The sequence below is a fragment of the Lynx rufus genome, unplaced genomic scaffold (assembly GCF_022079265.1).
Source record: "Lynx rufus isolate CCGP_SWC_20201006 ecotype Redwood Valley unplaced genomic scaffold, mLynRuf1.p SCAF_32, whole genome shotgun sequence".
NCBI classification, from domain to species: domain Eukaryota; kingdom Metazoa; phylum Chordata; class Mammalia; order Carnivora; family Felidae; genus Lynx; species Lynx rufus.
This window is the reverse complement of record NW_025814848.1, coordinates 827948-849970: the sequence shown is the minus strand read 5'-3', so window position 1 is coordinate 849970 and position 22023 is coordinate 827948. Positions and strand designations below refer to the sequence as shown.

At 37.4% G+C, this 22023-nt stretch overlaps 1 protein-coding gene across 8 annotated transcripts in view; it reads right to left on the bottom strand.

The window, feature by feature from the left end:
• QKI (QKI, KH domain containing RNA binding) overlaps window positions 1-22023 on the bottom strand; it is a 152325-nt gene that overhangs the window by 32339 nt on the left and 97963 nt on the right. For all 8 annotated transcript variants that reach the window (XM_047093131.1, XM_047093134.1, XM_047093135.1 and 5 more), the window contains exon 4: window positions 8102-8245. In XM_047093131.1, coding sequence (XP_046949087.1) covers window positions 8102-8245 — 144 coding nt within the window. The remainder of the gene's footprint in view (window positions 1-8101; window positions 8246-22023) is intronic.

Here is a 22023-nt window from a genome sequence, read left to right as displayed (position 1 = left end):
CTTGTTTCCGCTTCTGTGTCTCCCTCTCTCTGACCCTCCCCCGTTCATGCTCTGTCTCTCTCTGTCTCAAAAATAAACAAACATTAAAAAAAAAAATTTTTTGGGGCGCCTGGGTGGCGCAGTCGGTTAAGCGTCCGACTTCAGCCAGGTCACGATCTCGCGGTCTGTGAGTTCGAGCCCCGCGTCAGACTCTGGGCGGATGGCTCAGAGCCTGGAGCCTGTTTCCGATTCTGTGTCTCCTTCTCTCTCTGCCCCTCCCCCGTTCATGCTCTGTCTCTCTCTGTCCCAAAAATAAATAAACGTTAAAAAAAAAAAATTTAAAAAAAAAAAAAATTTTTTTTAAAAATAAAGAAATAAAAATGTTTAGAAAAGCAATAAGACTTTGCAATAAGACCTACTACCAAACAAAAATGATCAACATACCCTGTCTTAAATATTGAGCAAAACTTAATAAATAATCCATACTGTACATTTCCATATGAATCATGAAAACTACCGTCTTTTCCTACTCAATTAACTTGTACAACAAAGCAGTTATATAAAACCAGAAATCATAAATCCCTAAATAATTTCATGTAACACTAATTTCGTTATAGGGTGCACTCAAAATAGGGAGTGTTTTTTATTGTATCAAATCTTGTCACAATGCACTGTTTCTTCCTAGAAAACCTTTGCTTACTGTTCCACCTACATACTTAGTAAAATCTACTGGTCAGTTTGAGGATTCCTCATAATCATTTTAGAAAAAGTGATTTTAATTTGCTCATTTCCTTCTAACTTTCATCCTTGTACTTCAAAATTCTTCCTCCCATTGAAAAAATAACATGGAAAGAAAATAAACTACAGGTGGAAATTAAACGTTACAGTTACACGGAGCTATCCAAAATCTTAAAATGATTTCATTGACATTTTCCTTCTCTAACTTTACACGTTTTTCACAACTACCTGTTTACAATTAATGAGTCACTTCCTCACCACACAACAGCCTCATACCAGGTCACTAACTTGATGCCCTACTTGCAGAGGCCGATACAGAACCTGAATTGTATTTGAAGTGAAATAGCAATCATGACTTTAATATGATTCACATATATTTTTTAAATCGCTCTTACAAACTTACAGGAGAATTAATCAAATGGAATAAGACCAACAGTGGGAAGAGAGATTACTTCAACTGCGTGGCAGGAATACATGCGGTGCTCCACAAACACTTTGAAGGTAGATTTATATCAGTAGTTGGTTTCTGCCCCTAAGTCCCCAAAGATTAGCAAAATCAGGACATTGTTCTATAGTCCTTATTTATCAGTGAGTATAATTTACATTTTCACAGAAGATCACACTGTAATTATGATAGTGTACTGAAGGCCTCAGGAATCTGAACGTGTGCGGTTTAGGCTTACGGAAGTGAGATTCAAACCACCAAACTATACTTAGGATAAAAAGGATATGTTTAAGCAGATATTTGGTAGTAACAGATTTAGACTTGTCAGATAAAAACATTATATATAACTAGAGAAATTATTCTTCCCTAGTTATGCACAGTTTTGTGATGAACTGATCACTGAAGTCAAAGAAACATCTGAAATAAAATGGTATTATTTCCAAAGTAAGTAAGTTCTCTAGGTAAAATGTCATCAGACTCTAGTAATGAGTGAAGTGTGAATCATCTCAAACCCTTACGTCTGCAATGAAGTAAGAATACCGAACGATATTTTTCCTGAAACAAAGAATTGCCAAGTGCTCTCTAAGGTTTCTCTATGTCCATATGCTTGCTGGAAAAATGGGGGAGAAAAACCTACTTCATAAGGTTGTTTTGAAACCCAATCTGAATTTAAAGGGTTTGAACTGATTTACTAAACATTTAGTTGTGTATAGTGTTACGTGAATTGATGTGGACACAGTAAAATCATCAAAATTAGAAAAATTAGTCACACGGGAGTATAGTACAACCTTTACCCAGATTTATTAAATCTTAAAAATAGCAGATGCAATTAAATTATTACTTTTGATTATTATTTTAATTATGAAATTTCAGATAGAGCAAAAAAATCTCTGCTCTCTACTCTCTCCTACTCACCCAGGTCCCTTAAGCCAAGACTAGACCTTTTGTGACATTAAACAAGATGGGCAAAAACCCCATGACTATTCATGCAACTCTTTCTACATCTACTTCCTTCCAAACATGAACTTGTTCTACATAGTTAAGAAACATTTATACTGAAAGAACACAGACAATCCCACATGTTAGCTATAAAATGTATTCTGTAAATGAAATGTGAACTGAATCATTCCCCATAGAAACAATATGAAACTAGGGGCTATGTACCTGGTCAAGATGTGAACATAAAGGTAAGAATACAGTGTTCTGTTACAAAAATGTCTATAATATCACACCACTGCTTAATATAAAAATCTAAAAATCCAAATATTTTTAAGAACCATGAGAATTATTTTATTCACATTTTTGTAATTTAAAGAGATTACAATTATTTTGTAAACTACTAGGAAAGCAAAAATTTAAGACTTTGGTTAATACCCAGGGTTTGAGACAGTGCTGGTAAGCAGTCTTTTTCATACAACACTGGCAGGACTGTAAACTGGTATAAACTGTCTGGAAGGCAACTTGAAAACTCTAATATGAACAAAGTATTAGAATTTTAAATGCACATACCCTTTAACCTAGTAATTCTATTCCAACAGACTTATCCTACAAGTAGCTATGTGCAAGTTAATTATCCTGCTTGCTAGGTTTATGCAGCATCTTTTCAATGAAGAGAAGGGAATGGTCATTCTGCTGTTGTATGTTCAGGGAGGTGCTCTCAAAAGATCCAAGGGCCTCCCATGGGGTGAGAGGGTGATGAGGGATGGAGAAAAAGACCACCACCAATGAACCAATAAAAGAAGCAAAAGGCCAAGAGTACTGAAAGGATCATTTACCTAAATAATAAAATCTCAGGGAAAATAATTCCAGCTCCTTTTCCTCTTGCCCCATACCTTCTTGAACCAGAGCCAAATAAGCTTTTAAACTCATCATCCAAAAAGAAAAAAAAGAAAAAAAATCAACTGGCTGTATCACTGATGACCACTACCAAACTGAATAATCTTCAGCAACAAACTCCTTCACTTGCCTTTCAAGACTCCACATTCCTGGTTTTCCTTCGGCCTCAGTGGCTCCTCTCCCAGGTCTCCTTTGCTGGATGGACCCCCTTCCTCTTTCTGCTCTCTAGTTGGCGAAGTACCCAGGGCTCTGTCCTCAACTCTTCTTCACCTTTATCCAATTCTTCCATGATACCATTCTAGCCTCGTGGCTCTAAAAGCTTCTGATATAATGACAACTTCAACGTTGACACAGTCTAGTCCCATCTTACCTAACCTGATTGTTATCAACAAACGCCTATTTAACACTTAGCATCTCAACGTTCACACTTCCGAACCCACCTGGCTCTTCCTGCCTCTCAAACCTGCTCCTCTAACTGTACAAATAGGAGACGAATCCAATTGCTCCGCATGAAAACCCTGACGTCTTCACGTATACACAACAACCAACCCATCAACGTTCCTGTCCGATTTACCTTGAACATAAATCCAGAATCAGCACTTTCAAACACTAGTCCCCATTACTTTCACAGCTCATTCACAAACTACAAGTACTTGTGCATCAGCATCGCTGCTTTCTCCATCACTCTCAATCTATTCTCTATTCAAAATAATCCTTTAAAATCTAATTAAACCGTATTATTCCTCTCCTCAAATTCCTCCAACAGCTTCTCAAGTCAGACTAAAATCTAACCTGCCGTCTCACCCTTCCTTCTCACCCTGTGTGTAGTAACCTGCCTTCTCACCCTTCCCCACTGACTTCACCTTCCACCACCCTCCCACCTGCTCACTGAGCTGCACCCCCTTTGATAGACCCCAAAAATATCTCTGGACCATCACACTTTCTGTTGTCTTTGCTTAGAAACCCCTTGGATATCCAAATGATGGCACTACATTTCAATTAGGTGGTTTTTCCAAATGTCACTTTCTGAGAGGCATTCTCTAATCATCCCTTATAAGATAGTATTTCCTTAATCCACGGTTCTCCATTCTCCTTACCCTGCCTGATTTTGCTTCACATCTTAGCACAACCTAACAGTTTATATCTGGTTTTGCTTATGGTCAGTTAATCTAAGCTGCAACCTCCCCACGAACGGAAGGTAAGCTTCACGGTGGCAGGCACTGTGCCAGTCAGCTTTATTTACTCTCTCTGTATCCTCAACAGCTGACACAGCAAATACACGTGTGAACATTTACTGAGCGAACTCAAAGGCCCAGAAAGGAGAAGACTGAAGTTTCAACAAATCAAATAAACACAGAGTGATTCAATCTGTGGGGGCCTAGTGTGGAATGTGTGCGCATGTATGTGTACTTTAGGTCTGGGGCAGAGTGAAAAATGAAGCTGGAAAAATAAGGTATGGCAAATCACAAACAAAACCGTAAGAATTCTGCGTTCTCCTCACGGAGTGAGAGGAACCACCAAAAGGCTTTTTTAAGCAAGGAGAGGTGACTGAATAGACTGCAATGTCACAAAGCAACAAGTATGGATGCTGGCTGTGTGGCTCTGAGCACCCCTGGCTCAAAGTAAGGATAAAGAAAATGCGGGCCAAAGGAAGTGAGCACATCCGAGGGATGCAGGAAATAAACACGACTGGATTTGGTGTTGTTCTGGACACTTGGTAAACAGCTAGAAACGCCAAACCACAGAAGAATACTGAAAATTTAGTCTTAACGGACAAGCAAGCATGTGAGATTGAAATGGCCACCAGAACCACATTTTGAGGATCACTACTCTCAGTATAAATTTTGACACATGAAAACCACAGAAACGTTTCAAAAAGTTGTCACATAATACAAGAATAAATTGTAAAGATCCCCTGGCAGCTCACCGGAGGCGCAACCTGAGGTTCCGCAAAGTGTAAATGCTGGTAAGAAACATGTTCTCGTTCACGCAGTGTTTCTGACAACCCTTAGTCAAATCCCATGGAGTTAGGGCAATAATTCTCTTCTGTAATAATGCATTTCAAAATAATTACTAGTCTCCGTATTATTCCCTTTATAACTTTTATGCAAATAGGAAAAAAAAATCAAAATGGTCTCCACTTTCAATCCGAAAATATTGTTTTCAAAATAGTTCAGCAATGATAAACTAAAGGGTTCTGTCTTGAGCCTTACAGTGAATTTTTTTTTTTTTTTTAGTAAGGGTCAAACCAGTTTACTTAAAAACAATAATGAATTGAGAAGAACTTTTATTTTTCAATCCTGAATTAATGCATTCCTTTTATACTCAGCACTTGGAAGAAATAGTATATAAACCTATACAATTACAAAACAGTATTATTTAGACAGTGTTAAAAAGCTGCAGCAAACTTGTAAGCAACCATTATGTGGTAGGCACTATGTGAAGCATTCTCCGTGTATTCTCTAATTGCACAGTAACTACATGAGAGGAAAAGGAGACAGTAAAAAGCCACAAAGGTGGGGTTCAAATCCAGAAGTCAGCTCTCAAATACTATATATCCTGCCTCCAATAACCTATATAAGTAAAAACCCAAATCACTGGACACTTCAGGACTGTAAAGCTTGTTTTGTTTAAGCCTTTGCTTATCCCAGCACCATCACCAGAAATGTGTAATATGAATGTTATTCCGTTTTCACTGAAAATAAATTCCGTGACATAGCATCCTTGTTACAATAAGCATTATCTGACGAAATGGATAGGATGGGAACGTACTACAAGAATAAATCACTTTATAGAACCTGTAGCTTAAAAAGTATTTTTATTCTAACATTTGTAATTCTAAGAAAGTTTTATTATTTCAGAGGTAGTGATTAATAACAACCCTAAAAAGTACTACCACAGGAGATAGACTGATCATCAAAAGTACTCTTTTCTTTTAAAATATAAATTGTATAGGGGTGCCTAGGTGGCTCAGGGGGTTAAGTGTCCAACTTCAGTTCAGGTCATGATCTCACAGTTCGTGAGTTCGAGCCGGCGTCAGTCTCAGTGCTGACAGCTCAAGAGCCTGGAGCCTGCTTTGGACTCTGTGTCTCCCTCTTTCTCTGTCCCTCCCCTGCTCACGTCTGTCTCTCTCTCTCAAAAATAAACATTAAAAAAAAAATGTTTTTAATATAAATTGAATTTTTAAAAAGTTTCTATCATTTTTTTTATCTACTACCACCTTTCTATATTCAGAGACAATTTTAAAATCAAAATGGTCTTAGAAGTCACTTATTCCAATTCTCATTTTGTAAATGAGGAAACAAACACAGAAATTTATTAACTTTCTGAAAGACACATGGCTGGTTACTAACACAGTTCTAACATGATGCTTTTTCCCAGGTTAATAACTGTTTTGGGTTTTTTTTCCAAGTTTTATTTATTTATTTTGAGAAAGAGAGGGAGAGAGAGAATCACAAGCAGGCTCCAAGCTGTCGGTGCAGAGCCTAACGCAGGGCTTGATCTCATGAACCTTGAGATTATGACCTGGGCCAAAATCAAGAGTCAGATGCTTAACCAACTCAGCTCCCCAGGCTCCCACTAGGTTAATAACTTTTGAGAACTACAGTAGCTTGCAGAATGATTATAGGTAAGAGTTTAAATTATCTGACAACTGGTCTATTCGCAGTATTAGGTGAACTTATTTGTGTGTATTTTGTGAGCTGAATATTTTCAGTTATATGTAGCAATAAAAATAATGTCAACTTTTTCTGATCATGGGACTAACAGTTCAGTATACTTAGAGAAAAAGCACTGTTCTATGTAGCTTTTCAAAACTGCACAATTATTAAGGAAAAGGAGGAAGGTTATATGGTTTAATAGTATGTAACTACAGGTTTTAGTCTATATTTAACCTGTTTGTTTATATCCCTTATAAGACCTACTGAATAAAATTTACTTGAAACTCTTGTCTTCCAAGTGGTTAACTTTGTCAAGTAAATGGAAAATTGTTCACGGCTTGTAAGTTTGTTTATAGAACAAATTATCTGGGGAATGAAGAACAACAGACGCCATACTCACTTATGTAAATGTCAATAAACTTTTGTTTGGCAGAATACTAACAGTACTCCTAGTTTTTTCAACAACAAGCTAGGGTTCACATTTCTATCATTTTTACCAATGTAAAAAATATTTTTTAAAATGACTCTGAAATCCAACAATCTATTTTTCATTTTCCACTGAAAAAGATAATACCCCGGGAGTGAGTGCAATCATCATTTCTAAATGAGAAGTTCCTAAAAGGGTTGTGTAATAATGAGGAAAAGAGAAAAGGGAGGGGGACTGTGCAGGGAGAGATGGGTGGGGTCTTTTCTTTAAGAGATGCCGCCCTCCAAAATTACTTTCAGTGTCTTATCAATTTCAGTGTCTTCTCTAAATAGGAACTTTAATAGTTTTTAGTAACTTAGAAAAAAACATGAAATGAGCTGAAGTGTGAAAAGTGTTCAGAATGGTGCCTGGTCTATCAGCAAAAGTTAGCTCTTTTTTTTTTTTTTTTTTTTTTTTTCCTAAAAGAAAATGTTACCGTATTATGTTCACTATGGAACATTTGAGACAATGACATGGCAGGAGGGTACCTGGAACCCACAGGCTAACATAGATCTTCCCACATAAGTATTAGTTGTACAGACTTTTCTGTGCACTCATTACTTGTTTACAAGGAGAAACTGCTCCTCCCTTCAAAAAAAAGCAAACAAACAAAAAAACAATAAAAACCTTTCATCATTCATCACCCTACTGATAATGTACCTACTTTCTTACCTGATAATAGAGTGATGCAAAGATAATAATACCTTTGAAAAGTACACAACTAATGGAGTTTGCTCCTCTCACAACAAATCCTTCCCCCAAATAAACAGGCTTTCCCATTTAAGGATTTGAGCAACGTCTATGCTTGCTTACTATACTAGAGTGAATTATAAATTATTTTTTATATTGCGAGGCTACATGAGATTTCTAAAAAATAAATAACCTATTCTTTATTAACACAATCACTACAGTAATGAAAACAATTAAACAGAAAAAGGGGTTGGGGCCCAAATCTAAGATTTGGAAATTATTACTTACTGCAGGAACCAGTAATTTCTTCACTTCCTCAACGGCTCTCTTCAGTTTGATCTCTGCTCTGTTCTGAGCATCTTCCACAGTGATCAAGACGTGTAAGTCTTCATTGAGATGCTCCCAATTAGGCTTGCCTCTATTCTGCTCCTCCTGAAAAATTTACAAAGCACACGGTTACAAATTTTTCTTTTCAGAGAGAGTGTATCTTTCATAATACTAACCTGGTGCCAATTATTTAAGCTATGTTTGCATCATTTTGCTATGATGCCATTATAAACCTTCTGAATTATTCTCCTTGCAAAAAGACTGGGTTTTCGTGAAACTACTGGGTCAAATGACAGTTAATTCAACAAGTATTTGTGGAGCATCTACATGTACCAAGCATGGAACCAGATGCCAAACTGAGGCTACAAAGTAAGCAAGGCAGAGTCACAACCCCTGCAAGGGCTCTTATGTACTAAGAACCGATTATGGAGTCATCCTTAGGTAACCATGGAAAGCATATTATTTCTTCTGTGTTTTACTTATGGGTAAATAAGTCATCAAGGTTAGCTTAAGCAAGTCAGTTATCAAGGTCCCATAGCTAATAACATGCCAATTTAGGAACTGAATCAACATTTTCATTCTCAAGTTCAGTGATCTTTCCATTTCTTTACAACTACTGTTAGTAACATTGGCTGACTTCAAGATTAGGACAGCATTTTGCAAAGAAACATTACTGTGTAAGAGAAATGGAAACATTTTCACTTATAATCATTATAAGGAATACATGTAACTAGAGTTCCATCAGCCTTGCTTTAACAAGTCAACCATAAGGTCACTATCTGTATCAACTCACAAATGCTAGTTTCATAGAAAACATCAATGTTTTATTTCCCTGACTGCCTTTAAATCACTTAGTGAGGGATACCCAGGTTGGAAACCTAGTGGAGCTACAGGGAGGTTTAGAAGTAGGGTTGGCCACGTTTCCCTTTCACCAAAGATATAATAATTTCAGAATTACTTCTTGTTTTAAGTTTCAGGGATAATACTTTTAAAAATAATTTTAATTCGAAATTTGTAAAAGCATCAAAAACAGTATTAAATTAAAAATAAATATAAAAATGGTACATATAAATGTACCTGGCTCAGTGCAAGGCACCCTACATAAACAACAGAGAATACACACTGCTGTTGTACTTTTCTCTTAAAGGTCTCTATTTACTAAATTGTGAGATTTCAATCAAAGGGAAAAAAAGCTGGCAAAAATTAATAAAACTAACATAAAAAAGCTCTCTACTTACATGTTTGCAAAGGTCATGCTAGGGAAAAAATATGGACCTTAACCAGTAAGGACAGAAATAAATTCTAACAGTCAAGTATACGTTTCTGCCTGTACTTTCTATTAATATCATTAGTATGAAAATACATCCTAATGTTTGCCAAATCTGATTGGTGCCCAAGAAAATTAGGGATCCCGTTAATAAATGATGTGAATTAAAAATTAAATTTATGAATAAAATTTAGTTTTTTTCAGTGTGTACTGGTATAAATACTAATTGTTTGGAAGGAATTATTTAATAAAAATAACCTATTAAGCATTTCTTTTTGCCTAGGGGACAGACACCATGAAACGACGAGAAAAAATTGAGAACCTCAGGGCTCTCTGCATGCCAAAGAACATAAAATGCACATACACGTAACTCTACTGTAGCAAGAAAAAGACTTAACTTTTATGTTGAAAAATGTTGACAATACTTTTTCAACAAAATTTATAATTTTTTATGTTTATTAATTTTTTGATAGTTACTTGTATTTTCTGATGAACCTAGAAAAGTGTGTCAATAGTCACACGAACAAGGGACCTCTTGTTTCCAAGATAAAACAGTACTTCTACCAAGATAAAAGTAACACAGACAAGATTCACTCTCCTGGCTGAAACAGCCAATACAACAGGTAACACCCAAGAAATGACAGTCTCAAGCCTCTGAAGGTCACAGGCAGTAAAGCCAGTGCGGCTGAGAAACGGCAAATCAATTAAGTAAACCCCAAGATTACCCCAGCTCTCTGGCTTGGGAGTTTCCAGACTACAGCCCCGGGAAGGGTGCCAGGCTGCCTCTCTGGGTTGAGGAGACTACGTGAAGATTCCAGGGAGGCCAACACAGCCAGAGGTCACAGAGAAGAGTCCTAGGAAGGGCTGCACTGAAAGAATCCTGGAGGTGTGTATAAGGTCTGCTCAAATGCTCGGCTGAACACTGATCGGTGCGTGTGTGGGAGAGGAAATACTGGTGGCTGGAGAAAGAACCTGCCAAAGGGTAGGGTTCAAGGTAAAAGTGGTGAGTTCTCAATGAGCCAGACTGAGATGAGAGACTTCACGAGTCACAGACACCGGGTGAAGTATACAGAAGGTCTTGCCTCAGTAGTGGGAAGTAACGAGAGCTGGTCTGAGCACTGTCCCAGGACTGTCCAAATAAATCTCAAAAGCAAGACCTAAAAGGATGAAAAGTGTTTCCAACTAACTCAACTGTGTCCCAGAGCAAAGCCCAAGAATATTTACAGGAATAGGAAATATCCACCCAAAAAGGTAAAAGTCATACTACATCTAGCATCTAATCACAAATTAAAAGACATGGAAAGAAGCAGGAAAATACAACATCCATGAGAAAAACAACAACAACAACAACAACAATCAAAACCAACCTAGAACTGTTATAATTAGTAGACATAGACACTAAAAGCTAATGTGCGTGTACATGCGTGTGCGCTCACGTATGTAAGACACTAATGCGTACAGATATTAATACAAGGAAAACTGAGGAACATATATATATAATCCAAAACATTTAGAAAGGCCTAAGTACAGAAACTAAAATCGTGACTTACCACAGAAACTTTTCTACACGAAAAGACAAAAAGCCGAAGGATTTGAAAAGGAAGAGATATTATTTGCACGATAGGAAGAGAGAATAAAGTTAAAGTATAATGTGGCATTGTGCTTTACCAAAGGAATAAAATTTTAAAGTGTAAAAACACCATGGTAAATGTATAGTCTTAATTAATTCAACAACTTAAATGCCAGTTAAAAACTGAAAAACAAAAGAAAGTTACATCTGCCCTAACGTAGGCTTCAAAATAAAGTTTTACTTACAGTTTTAAAAACACTCGAAAAAATAAACAAACACCCGAAAGAACAAAAATTTATAGACAAAGATAAAGGTGGTGGAATTATTACAAGTATATACTTTCACTCCCTCCTAAAATTCTAGAATACGGTAGAGTTTAAAATGTACAAAAGTCGTAAGGAAGAAGAAAATGGGAAAGGAAACAATTTAGAAACCACAAAGCATATGGATAAGCAGTCAGGGATTTAGCAAATCCTAGATCCTTCCACCCACCCTCCTTCTCCCCCACAAAAAGCTGAGGAAATGGCAGCAATAGTAGGAGGGCTGAAGGTGGAGCTAAGAACCGGAAGACCAGGGAATTCTCGCGAAGGAGCAGCCCATCCTGCACATCCCCTCTCCCCAGAGAGCCGGCACTCCTCAATTCCCAGCAAAAACCTAGAAATGTTCCTCGTTACAGAACTGAGTTTTGAGGGGCAGTTAGTGGGACGTTTCCGCACTGAAGGCTGAGCTGTGCCGCCCGCGCCAGGGGAGGGGATGGAAGGCCCGTCTCCAGGAGTCTGACCCGCCCAACAAACAACTAGAAAACAACCGAAGAGCAGCCACTGGCCAAAAAGTTAGGAAAGAAGCTAACTTCTGCAGACAGTTAAGAAAACACACTGTGTCCCTGAAACAGGTCAAGGATACCGTTGAAATAATTCCAAAGATAGAGCAGAACTTGAAAAACTAAAGATATAATAGTAAAAATGAAAAACCTGATCAAGAGATTGGAAGGTAAGAATTGAAAAACTCCCTCCAGGAAGCAGTAAAGACAAAGAAGGAAAATGGTAAAGAACAGTATAAAAATTAGAAGGCGAGTCCAAGAGGTCTAGAAACTAAATGACAGACATCTCACCAAGAAAAAAGAAAAGGGAAGAAGGGAGAAAAATCACCAACATAATACATACTTTTAAAATAAAACTGAAGGGTAAGAGCTTCTGAATGAAAAGGGCCCACTGAGTTCTTACAATGTAAAGAGATGAAAACTAAAAAAATCCACTGTTGGCAAGGTAAGCCACAAGGTAGAATAAGGAATAAATATCAAAGCATCTCAGTGGGAAGGAGGGGGGCAGCTTTCAACTTCACACTTCACAGAATTACATACTTTTAATCCATGAACGTTACCAAACTTGATTCTTAAAAAAAGGTTTTAAGATCACTCTACCCAGAGGCCACATTTATCCAATCACAATACACTGTAAACTCAGGCAGAGTTAAGCAAATTCCTTCAAAAGTGAGTTTTACGCCTAGTAATTATTTAATACAAATATAATTTCTCCCTGTGTCCTTTTTCTGTTTTTGAAATGGATAATAAAGGCAATCTGGAATTGGCAAATACTATAGAAGTCAATAAAGCCTATTCATAAAGGTTCTCTTTCAGTCATAAAAAAAACAAATAAGAAATTACAGTAGAATTAGGGTACATACTCTGTACCCAATACCTAAGAATCTACTCCTGGGGCATCTGGGTAGCTCAGTCAGTTAAGCATCGGACTCTTGATCTTGGCTCAGGTCACAATCTCATGGTTGGTGAGATCAGGCCCCGCATCAGGCTGCACACTGACAGCACGGAGCTTGCTCAGGAATCCACCCATCTCTCTCTGTCTCTCCCAATATAAATAAACTTAAAAAACAAATTACTCCCTAAATTTCTCACTTCAATAAATAATTTAGGACAAATAAAAGGCTGAAATGAAGCACAGAGGAGGGATGGCAAAATGGATATGCATCCAAAATGGTGTATCTCTTAGAAACTATGGTCAAGACATTAAGTCTTTCTACAGTTACATTTCAGACAGTATTTCAAGAGTAAACAGGAGAAATAAGATGTGGAAAAATTAGCTCATTATTACTAATTATTATAATGCCTGCTTTATAATTACCCAAGGCAATGTCATTTCATATTATGTGTCACCAAATGTTCAGCAACACAGAGGAACATGATTTTTCTTTTTCACTGACATAGTCCCAAATTTACATTCCACCACAATCATCCCTGCTGATCCCTAGGCCTTCAAATTTAACTGCCATCTCGACATGTGGAAGTCCATGCACTCTCAAGTTTCAACTCAACGTGTCTGAACTGGAGCTCATTATCTCCCTTCTCTAAACTGGTCTACAATTATGTCGCAGCTGTTATTGATCCTTAATGAGTTTTCTCAAGATGTGTGGATTTTTACAACTTGAGGACAAGGACCAACTATACATATACCCATTCAATCCACACTAATTTCAGGTGTCATTTCTTGTTTATAGTCATTCCATGTGGTAAATAAATTGGCCTATCCACAAACATGGACTCTAATACCTATAACTTTACTGCAACTTATAGTTAACCTGTGTATTGTCTTATTCTAGCTTTTAGAAAGTTCAACCCTAATTGATTACCAGAACCATCGCTCATTGTTTTTTATATTCTTGACAATATGTACATAACTGACTTTAGACATATCTGGCCTTTAACAAATATTTACTCCAGTGAACAACTGAGCTCTTATTATTGAGGAGCGTCATTGAAATACATTAATATGGGAACGCAAGCTGGTGCAGCCACTCTGGAAAACAGGATGGAGGTTCCTCAAAAAACTAAAAATAGAACTACCCTACGACCCAGAAATGGCACTACTAGGCATTTATCCATGGGACACGGGGGGGCTGTTTCAAAGGGACACATGCACCCCCATGTTTACAGCAGCACTATCAACAACAGCCAAAGTATGGAAAGAGCCCAAATGTCCATCGATGGATGAATGGATAAAGAAGGTGTGGTATATCTATACAATGGAGTATATCAAAAAGAATGAAATCTTGCCATTTGCAACTACGTGGATGGAAATGGAAGGTATTATGCTAAGTGAAATTAGTCAGTCAGAGAAAGACAAATAACATGACTTCACTCATATGAGGACTTTAAGAGACAAAACAGATGAACATAAGGAGAGGGAAGCAAAAATAATATAAAAACAGGGAGGGGGACAAAACATAAGAGACTCTTAAATCTGGAAAACAAACTGAGGGTTGCTGGAGGGGCTGTGGGAGGGGGGAAGGGCTCAATGGGTAAGGGGCATCAAGGAATCTACTCCTCAAATCATTGTTGCACTATATGCTAATTTGGATGTAAATTTTAAAAAATAAAAAATAAATACATTAGTATACTGAAACTTTCCCCACATTGCCTTGCTGGTTTCATTATTTTTGTTTCTGTCTAAATAAGTATCCATATATCTTGGTTTCTGGGTCTGCTTCTTTTTGACCTCATATTTAAGTTCCCAGTTGTATTTGATCATCTTTAACCTTTTATTCTTGTTCTCTTCTCTAGTCAACTTTCCCAGATTTTTTACAATAACGCTCATGAGGTCTGCTATTCATATCCAAAGACGGTGTTTTTCCTTTATCACCTCCATACTACCTTATTTCATTGTATTAGAAGAATGCAGTAATAGACGGGTCAATTTTTTTTTTTTTTCAAACTGCAGGACTGAAGTTATATCTTAACATAACAAAGTAAGAGCAAAGATGAATTACATATAAATAATTGCTACGTATATACATATGTTCAAAGTTCAAAACCATGGACCTGACTCTTTTAAGAGATGGAAATGACAAGACAGCATTCAAAGAAGTGGAACAGCTTTATTTATACAGTAAATTAAAATTGAGTAGCATATAAAGCAAGTTTATAATGTCATTCATATCTGATTATAGAGGAGGTAGGTATAACTACGAACAGTACTTCACTATGGTCTCCATTCTTGACAAGTATACTCTAAAGAAATAACAAATTTCAAAATAACTTTCAGCCTCAGGTGATGAAGAAGAAATTCAGAAATGAAACTAATGATGGGGGTGATGATACGACAGTAACTAAACTTTTATCAAACACTTACTGCTTGCCAAGTACTGTGCTCAGCAATACAAACACACCACCTCGCTCGATCCTCCTAACAGCCCTGTGAGTGCAGCACTATTACTATCGTGGTACCATCATGTCCCTACAGGCTGAGACACATGAGGCTGGCCCAAGTCACTTAGACAGTAAGTGTTCTACCAGGCAGAATGACTTTCAGAGCCTGCACTGGCAACACTAATTCCTAGCATACGATATCACCTGCACGAGAGCCTTAAGCAAATTGCCCCAAAATAGCACACATCAGTGAAAAAGCCAGAAACAGAACACTGAGAACTTGATTCTTGATAACTTTTTCTATTTTACCATTTTACCTTTCAAAATTTTCGTATGATATTTTAAGCCCATCTTGTTTGCATGGCATTCAGAGCTAGGAGGGGCTCTGGATGCAGATAAGGAAACACAGCGAAATTATCTGGTAAATGTGGCTTTTGCTTCTTTGGTGTTGGTCCTATGTCTGAATTCCAAGTCCAGGGCTCTTTCTCCATAAATGAATTCCCGAATCAGTTACATCAAGAACCGTACCAACAACTGGCAGAGAAGCACAGTGAAACAGATCTCTTACATCTACAAGATGACTTTTTTCTAGATCGGAGAATTGTCTATCAAATTTCAAGGACACAAATATAAACAAAAATGCTCAGCCTGTGGCCACTTACACACAGAATTCCTTCAGTTACTAAAGTTTTCCATAGGTGAGAATCAAAACTAAAATTTGGTCTTAATGCATAATAAATACAACCAACATTATTACTAAGTCAGGGCTAATCAAATCATCGTCCTGAAGTAAGTCCTAACCATTACTCTTCAATTATAATCATCCACTTCATTTTTGTAGCTACTATATTCAGTGACATAAAAATATTTTTAAAATCCTCAAAATTTAAGAACTAATTTGCTTTTGACCGGTTTGAGGTTAAAACCAAAACCCTGATGAGTCAGTGCCCTGGGAAGTTTAAAATTATGTCCTAATTGCAGTACCTATCTGCACAACAAAGTAACTCTATAACATGAAACATCAGACCACACTGATTGTCTCAACCCCTGCTGATAAACTCTTTTAATTACACCTCTGTAGTCAGGCAAATGAGCACAAGACTTCTCCCCCTACTGTGCTCTTAATGTGAAAGTTCATATGCCAAAACTTCCAAGAAAGGAATTCAAAAGTGTTACATATTTAAGCAAACCAAGGTTTCAATAACACACTTATGAATATATGTATTTTTAGCCAAGTAATAAAGCTGAGACATATAACCATCTCCAGCTGTATACACAATCTAAAATTAGCTTAAGAAAAGTTCACTGAGAGACTGGACATAAAGCAGATTTCACATAATTTAACTGCTCACTGACTCTAACTTTTAACTTGAACTTGAGCCCTGCAACAATCATTTTTCAAAGCAAATTATTTTCTAATAATATATGAAGATCAGAATATGCATATATTCAGTCTGTTGCAGACTCCCAGTAAGTTCTCAAGGAAGCAGGCATTCAACAGATGCTTATTAAATTAAGCGCAATGCAGCAATTTATTAAATCTGAAGAACTTTTGTCTTATGTCAAATATTTTCCAACTTAAGAACAAAAGGACTATCCTCAATACTTTTCTTTCACAAGAAACATCAACTGCCTACAAACAATACTAAATGCCTGTCAGGTATGTCCTCCTTCTAATTTTTTTTTCTACTTAAAAAAAAAAAAATTAACGTTTATTTATCTTTGAGACAGAGCATGAATGGGGGAGGGTCAGAGAGAGAGGGAGACACAGAATCCGAAATGGGCTCCAGGCTCTGAGCTGTCAGCACAGAGCCCGACGCGGGGCTCGAACTCACGGACCGCGAGATCATGACCTGGGCCAAAGTTGGACGCTCAACCGACTGAGCCACCCAGGAGCCCCCTCCTTCTAATTTTTATATAGTAATTCCACTAATTTAAGTGTAATGACTGCATTTGCAAACTAAAGTATCACCAGTCAGGGCCAAACTACGTCCAAATAATATTGGTTTCTTCTAATGATGACCACAATCCGTACAATTCCTCTAGATCTAGAGCTGCTTTACTTTGCGGAAATCATTTCGGACATGACCATTTGGGAAGCTGAATATGACCTTAATGACGCCATAGGTAAGGCTGAAGAGACTGAGCAAAATCTGCGTAAAGACTTTCCCGTAACAATCAAAAATGATCAGGTGATTTTAATTTCATTTCCCGGCAAATTTGAAGATAAATGGCCAGCTAATGGTAAACAAAAACAGAAAGTGAGAATAGAAATAAAGAACTGTTAGGGAATCCTTTTGGAAACTTGTGGCTAAGTTTCTGCTGCTCATGATCACTCACATAAAAGCAGTTATTTATTGCCCATGGAAGCACGAAACACTTCCCCATAGCATTATTAGAATTCTTTTGCTATTCAAATGTGAAATTTTGTATACTGTGTCCTATTCTCTTCACCATCTAGCACACATGAAATTATGAAAGGTATAGAAAAACAGTCATTTGTTTTAAAATGTGATGTTTTAAGGGGCGCCTGGGTGGCTCAGTCGGTTAGGCATCTGACTTCAGCGCAGGTCATGATCTCATGGTTTGTGAGATCGAGCCCCGCATCAGGCTTTTGTCCTGGCAGCTCAGAGCCTGGAGCCTGCTTGGGATTCTGTGTCTCCTTCTCTCTCTGTCCCTCCCGTGCTTCCACTCTGTCTCTAAAAAACAAACATTTAAAAAAAAAAAAAAACACCCAAAAAACAAAAAAACTTCAGTGTGACGGTTTTAAAATATTAAATTGGAATATTTATAGGGCGCCCAGGTGGCTCAGTCAAACATCTGACTTCGGCTCAGGCCATGATCTCACAGTTTGTGGGTTCGAGCACCACACTGGGCTCTGTACTGGCAGCTCAGAGCCTGGAGCCTGCTTTGGATTCTGTGTCTCCTGTCTGTGTCTGTGTCCCTGCCCCACTCATGCTCACTCTCTTTCAAAAATCAATACAGATTAAAAACAAATTTAAATTGGAATATTTACTTGCTCATAGCACAAAGGAAAAAAAAAAAGACTTCACATTTCTACTCATTTTCTTTTCCAAATCATCCAAATCCTAATTTCAAAATTCATCTTTTAATGAAATTTTCCCCAGGTCCTCTCAGGATGTTTCCTGTGTTGCCATCCTATCATTTTGTCTTCTGTCATACTAAGTCTGATATATATTACTACCTAAAAAACTTCAAGAAGTTTAGAATCAAACTCACCTTCATACTCCCTAGCAATCATAGTAAATGCCACATAGCTGTTCAATTTTTACTAGAGCACAGCATAAGACACAAAAATGAAGTCAAAGCTAATACTGTTAAAACATTAAGACATCTATGGCCTTGTACTAAGCATTTTATTTCTCATAAAGTTAATCAATCCTTTTAAACCTTAGAGGTAGGTATTACTATGATCACTTGTTAGTCACTTAAAAATGAGATAAACTAATGGACAGAGAACCCTGACTTAGTGTCACTCAGCTAAAGTGATTTCATATTATACACTCTGCCTTAAAGACTTTACAACTGACAGTATACTAAGTAAGCAAGGTTGAATATTTAAAAACTGAAATAAAAAAGATTACAATTGTTTCACTGAAAACAATAACAAGAAACAAGATGATCATTCTGACAAATCCATCCACAGGGTAACTTGCGGCCTCAGGCAGAGATCATTACCAGGTCCAAGTATGATAGTTTTAAGGAAAGAGTAAGAGCGACAGCGTGTGGTTCACCGTTAACGAAGCTACTTTTTCCTGAGGGAATTAATTTAGGCAGTAAATTCCACAGACATCTAAAACGATGATTTTTTTTAGAATACGACTGATTGTTAAGTCTGATTTTTGAATATTCATTTATGATAGTGAACTTACTAGCTGTATTCAGGCAAAATTCTGAACCATGGCTTCCTCACCTGTATAACAGAGGTTAAGTATAGAGTTTCCATCACAGGACTGAGCTCTAAATGTGTGGTGTTTGTAGAGCACACAGAAGAGTACCTAGCATCTCATAAGACCTAAGTAACTGGTGTTACCATAGCTCGAACAGGCTGCTATCTAAAATCAAACAGGGGACTACAGGAAATGGTACAGGCAGGAATATAAGAGAATACCTGACTGAACAACAGCAAATAAACGGACAGGATTATAGGTTAGAATTTAGAAAAATAAAATCAGAAAGCACTTTGGGGAAAAGAGTACCAGCTTAACATAAACTAAATTTTAATTAATTTAGTCAATAAAAATCTACTAAACACGAAGGAAAAACATGGAATTATTTTAAATTGAATTTTTATGAGAAAGAAGCTCAAAAAAGATCCAACTGTAATCTTTTGGGGTCGCAGACTGGAGGAGAACTCAGCTGATCAAAGCATTGAATTATCTTCCATACAGGGTTTGAATTTGAAACAGCACATAAAGAACAACAACTACAGTTTTCCGGACAGAGGAAAATACCATGATTATGCCACGAGCTCTACACAAAATATAACCAAAAAAAGTCTAAAAGGAATTGATAAAAAATTAATGAAATTGAAGAAATGAGTTCAAATACTAATTCCATACTATTTTCCCATCAACCCCTCTAACAGAATTCACTTCCCCCACTTTGCTTCCAAAGAATTTCATGGCTCTATAAAACTACTTAATACTGAACTATATATAGCCTTCTGCATCGGCATACAGAGTATGAAGCCTTGGTTCTTTCTCATGCTCTGTATTACTCAAATACATTCAGAAATGCCCAAGTAAGAGTTCAGTATATAATCAGTAGCTGCACATTTCTCTGTCCTACTCTGCACAGATCTTGTAAAAGAACAGATCAAGTAAAAGAACTTGTACTTCTTTTATAACGTCTTCATCAGTTTTTGTTGAGTATTTGTGAATTTGACATATTTTACATATATGCATATTTCATCAACAAAACAATGTGTCACATACAAATGTGCTACTGGTTTCTCCACATATAATACATCCTAGCATAATGAACACAATATAAATTTACTTTAAAAGCATCACTAAACTCAAATTCGGATTTTTTTAAAAACCATTATTCGTTCGCTTTACTCACTACTGTCCTTGTATATTAGAAATCATTTCCCTAACACATCTGGCAAAATATTTTGAATAGTATTTAAAAAACATCTGGAATTAAATTTCTATATTTAAACTTAAAGTAGCAAGTAAATAAACTATACTGGTTAAATGATTACTAAGCTCTTAAGCCATATGGTGTTTTCTTGTGTATTCTACATGTGTACTTTTCTATGTGGGTTAGGGAAAATAAGATCCAAAAAATTCAATTTAAAATCCATCAAGAAAAATATCAGCCAGGCAATATCAAAACAGTATTCTACCTGACTTCTGTGGTTAAAAATTAGACCACTGAACATGTAATTGAGGGGCGCCTGGGTGGCTCAGTCGGTTTACCGTCCGACTCTGACTCAGGTCATGAGCTCAACGTTCGTGGGTTCCAGCTCCGTGTCGGGCTCTGTGCTGACAGCTCGGAGCCCGGAGCCTGCTTCGGATTCTGTCTCCCTCTCTGCCCGTTCCCGCTCATGCTCTGTCTCTCTCTCAAAAATAAAACATTGAAAAAAAATGTAATTTAAATGAAAACACACATACAAAATAAAAAGATGGGTTGGATGAATAACATACGATCACAGGAAAGTAAGGACTATCCTGAAGGACCCACAAACAGCTACGGCCTGCCTCATTTCTTGAAGCCAAAGATCACAGCCTAATGTCATGTAATTAGGGTTTCCAAAGCGTAAAAGAGCAACACAACTACGCACAGAGGTGCTATTCATCTTCACCCTCCGGTCCTCAGGGACTGTAACCTAACAAACCACGTGCTGTTGCTCTTTTACGCTTTGCAATGTTTGTTACTTTGCAACGTCCTGTCCAGCCTAATGCCACTGTGGATATTTACAGCATTCACACCGCCCCAATATTAATTCACAGCCTCCTTCAGGTAACCGTGAACCCATCAGTGATAAACGGCATCAAAAACACAACTGGCTGTGGTGCCTGGGTGGCTCAGTCGGTTGAGTGTCCAACTTCGGCTCAGGTCATGATTCCACAGTTCGTGAGTTCGAGCCCCACGTTGGGCTCTATGCTGACAGCTCGGAGTCTAGAGCCTGCGTCGGATTCTGTGTCTCCCTCTCCCTGCCCCTCCCCTGCTTGCTCACGATCGCTCTCTCACTCTCTCTCTCAAAAATACATAAACATTAAAAACACACACACACACACAATTGTCTGCTAATTTAGAAATACATATCTGCGAAGCTAGACTATCGTAACTGAACTTCAAGATCCTCGGTAAGGAAAAAGGAATACAATTTATAATTGTTTTACATTTCATGGTCCTGAGCACCTACCACGTACTCATATTTACTAGCAGATAACTGGAGTGTTAAGTTTGCTTCAAACCCTAAATCATCTTTTGGTCACTGCACAATAGAGAACAAATGAAAAGAACGGATTACAGAAAGGCAAAACAAGAAGGTCTCTCCCCGCTACCTACTTCAAAACAGCAAAAGGGAACATAATAGAGCAAGGAAAGAACACAGACTCAAAATGCCAGCCTTCTTGGTACTTCAGTACCTTATTTCAGATATCTCTGTTACCCTGAGCAACTCATATATGTATTCATTTATTGACTTAATATTTGAGTTTCTCTACTAAACGGAAGGCACTTTCCTACTATAGAAGGTTTATGGTGCCTAACTGGACATACAAGCCCTAAAGGAGCTCACAGGCTAGCAAGGAAGAGAGACAAGATAAGGACTAACAGAGTAGCTATTCACTTGTAATTGAGATGAGTGACAGACACCAAAATTCACTGTGCTATAAAAGTGCATGTTAGGG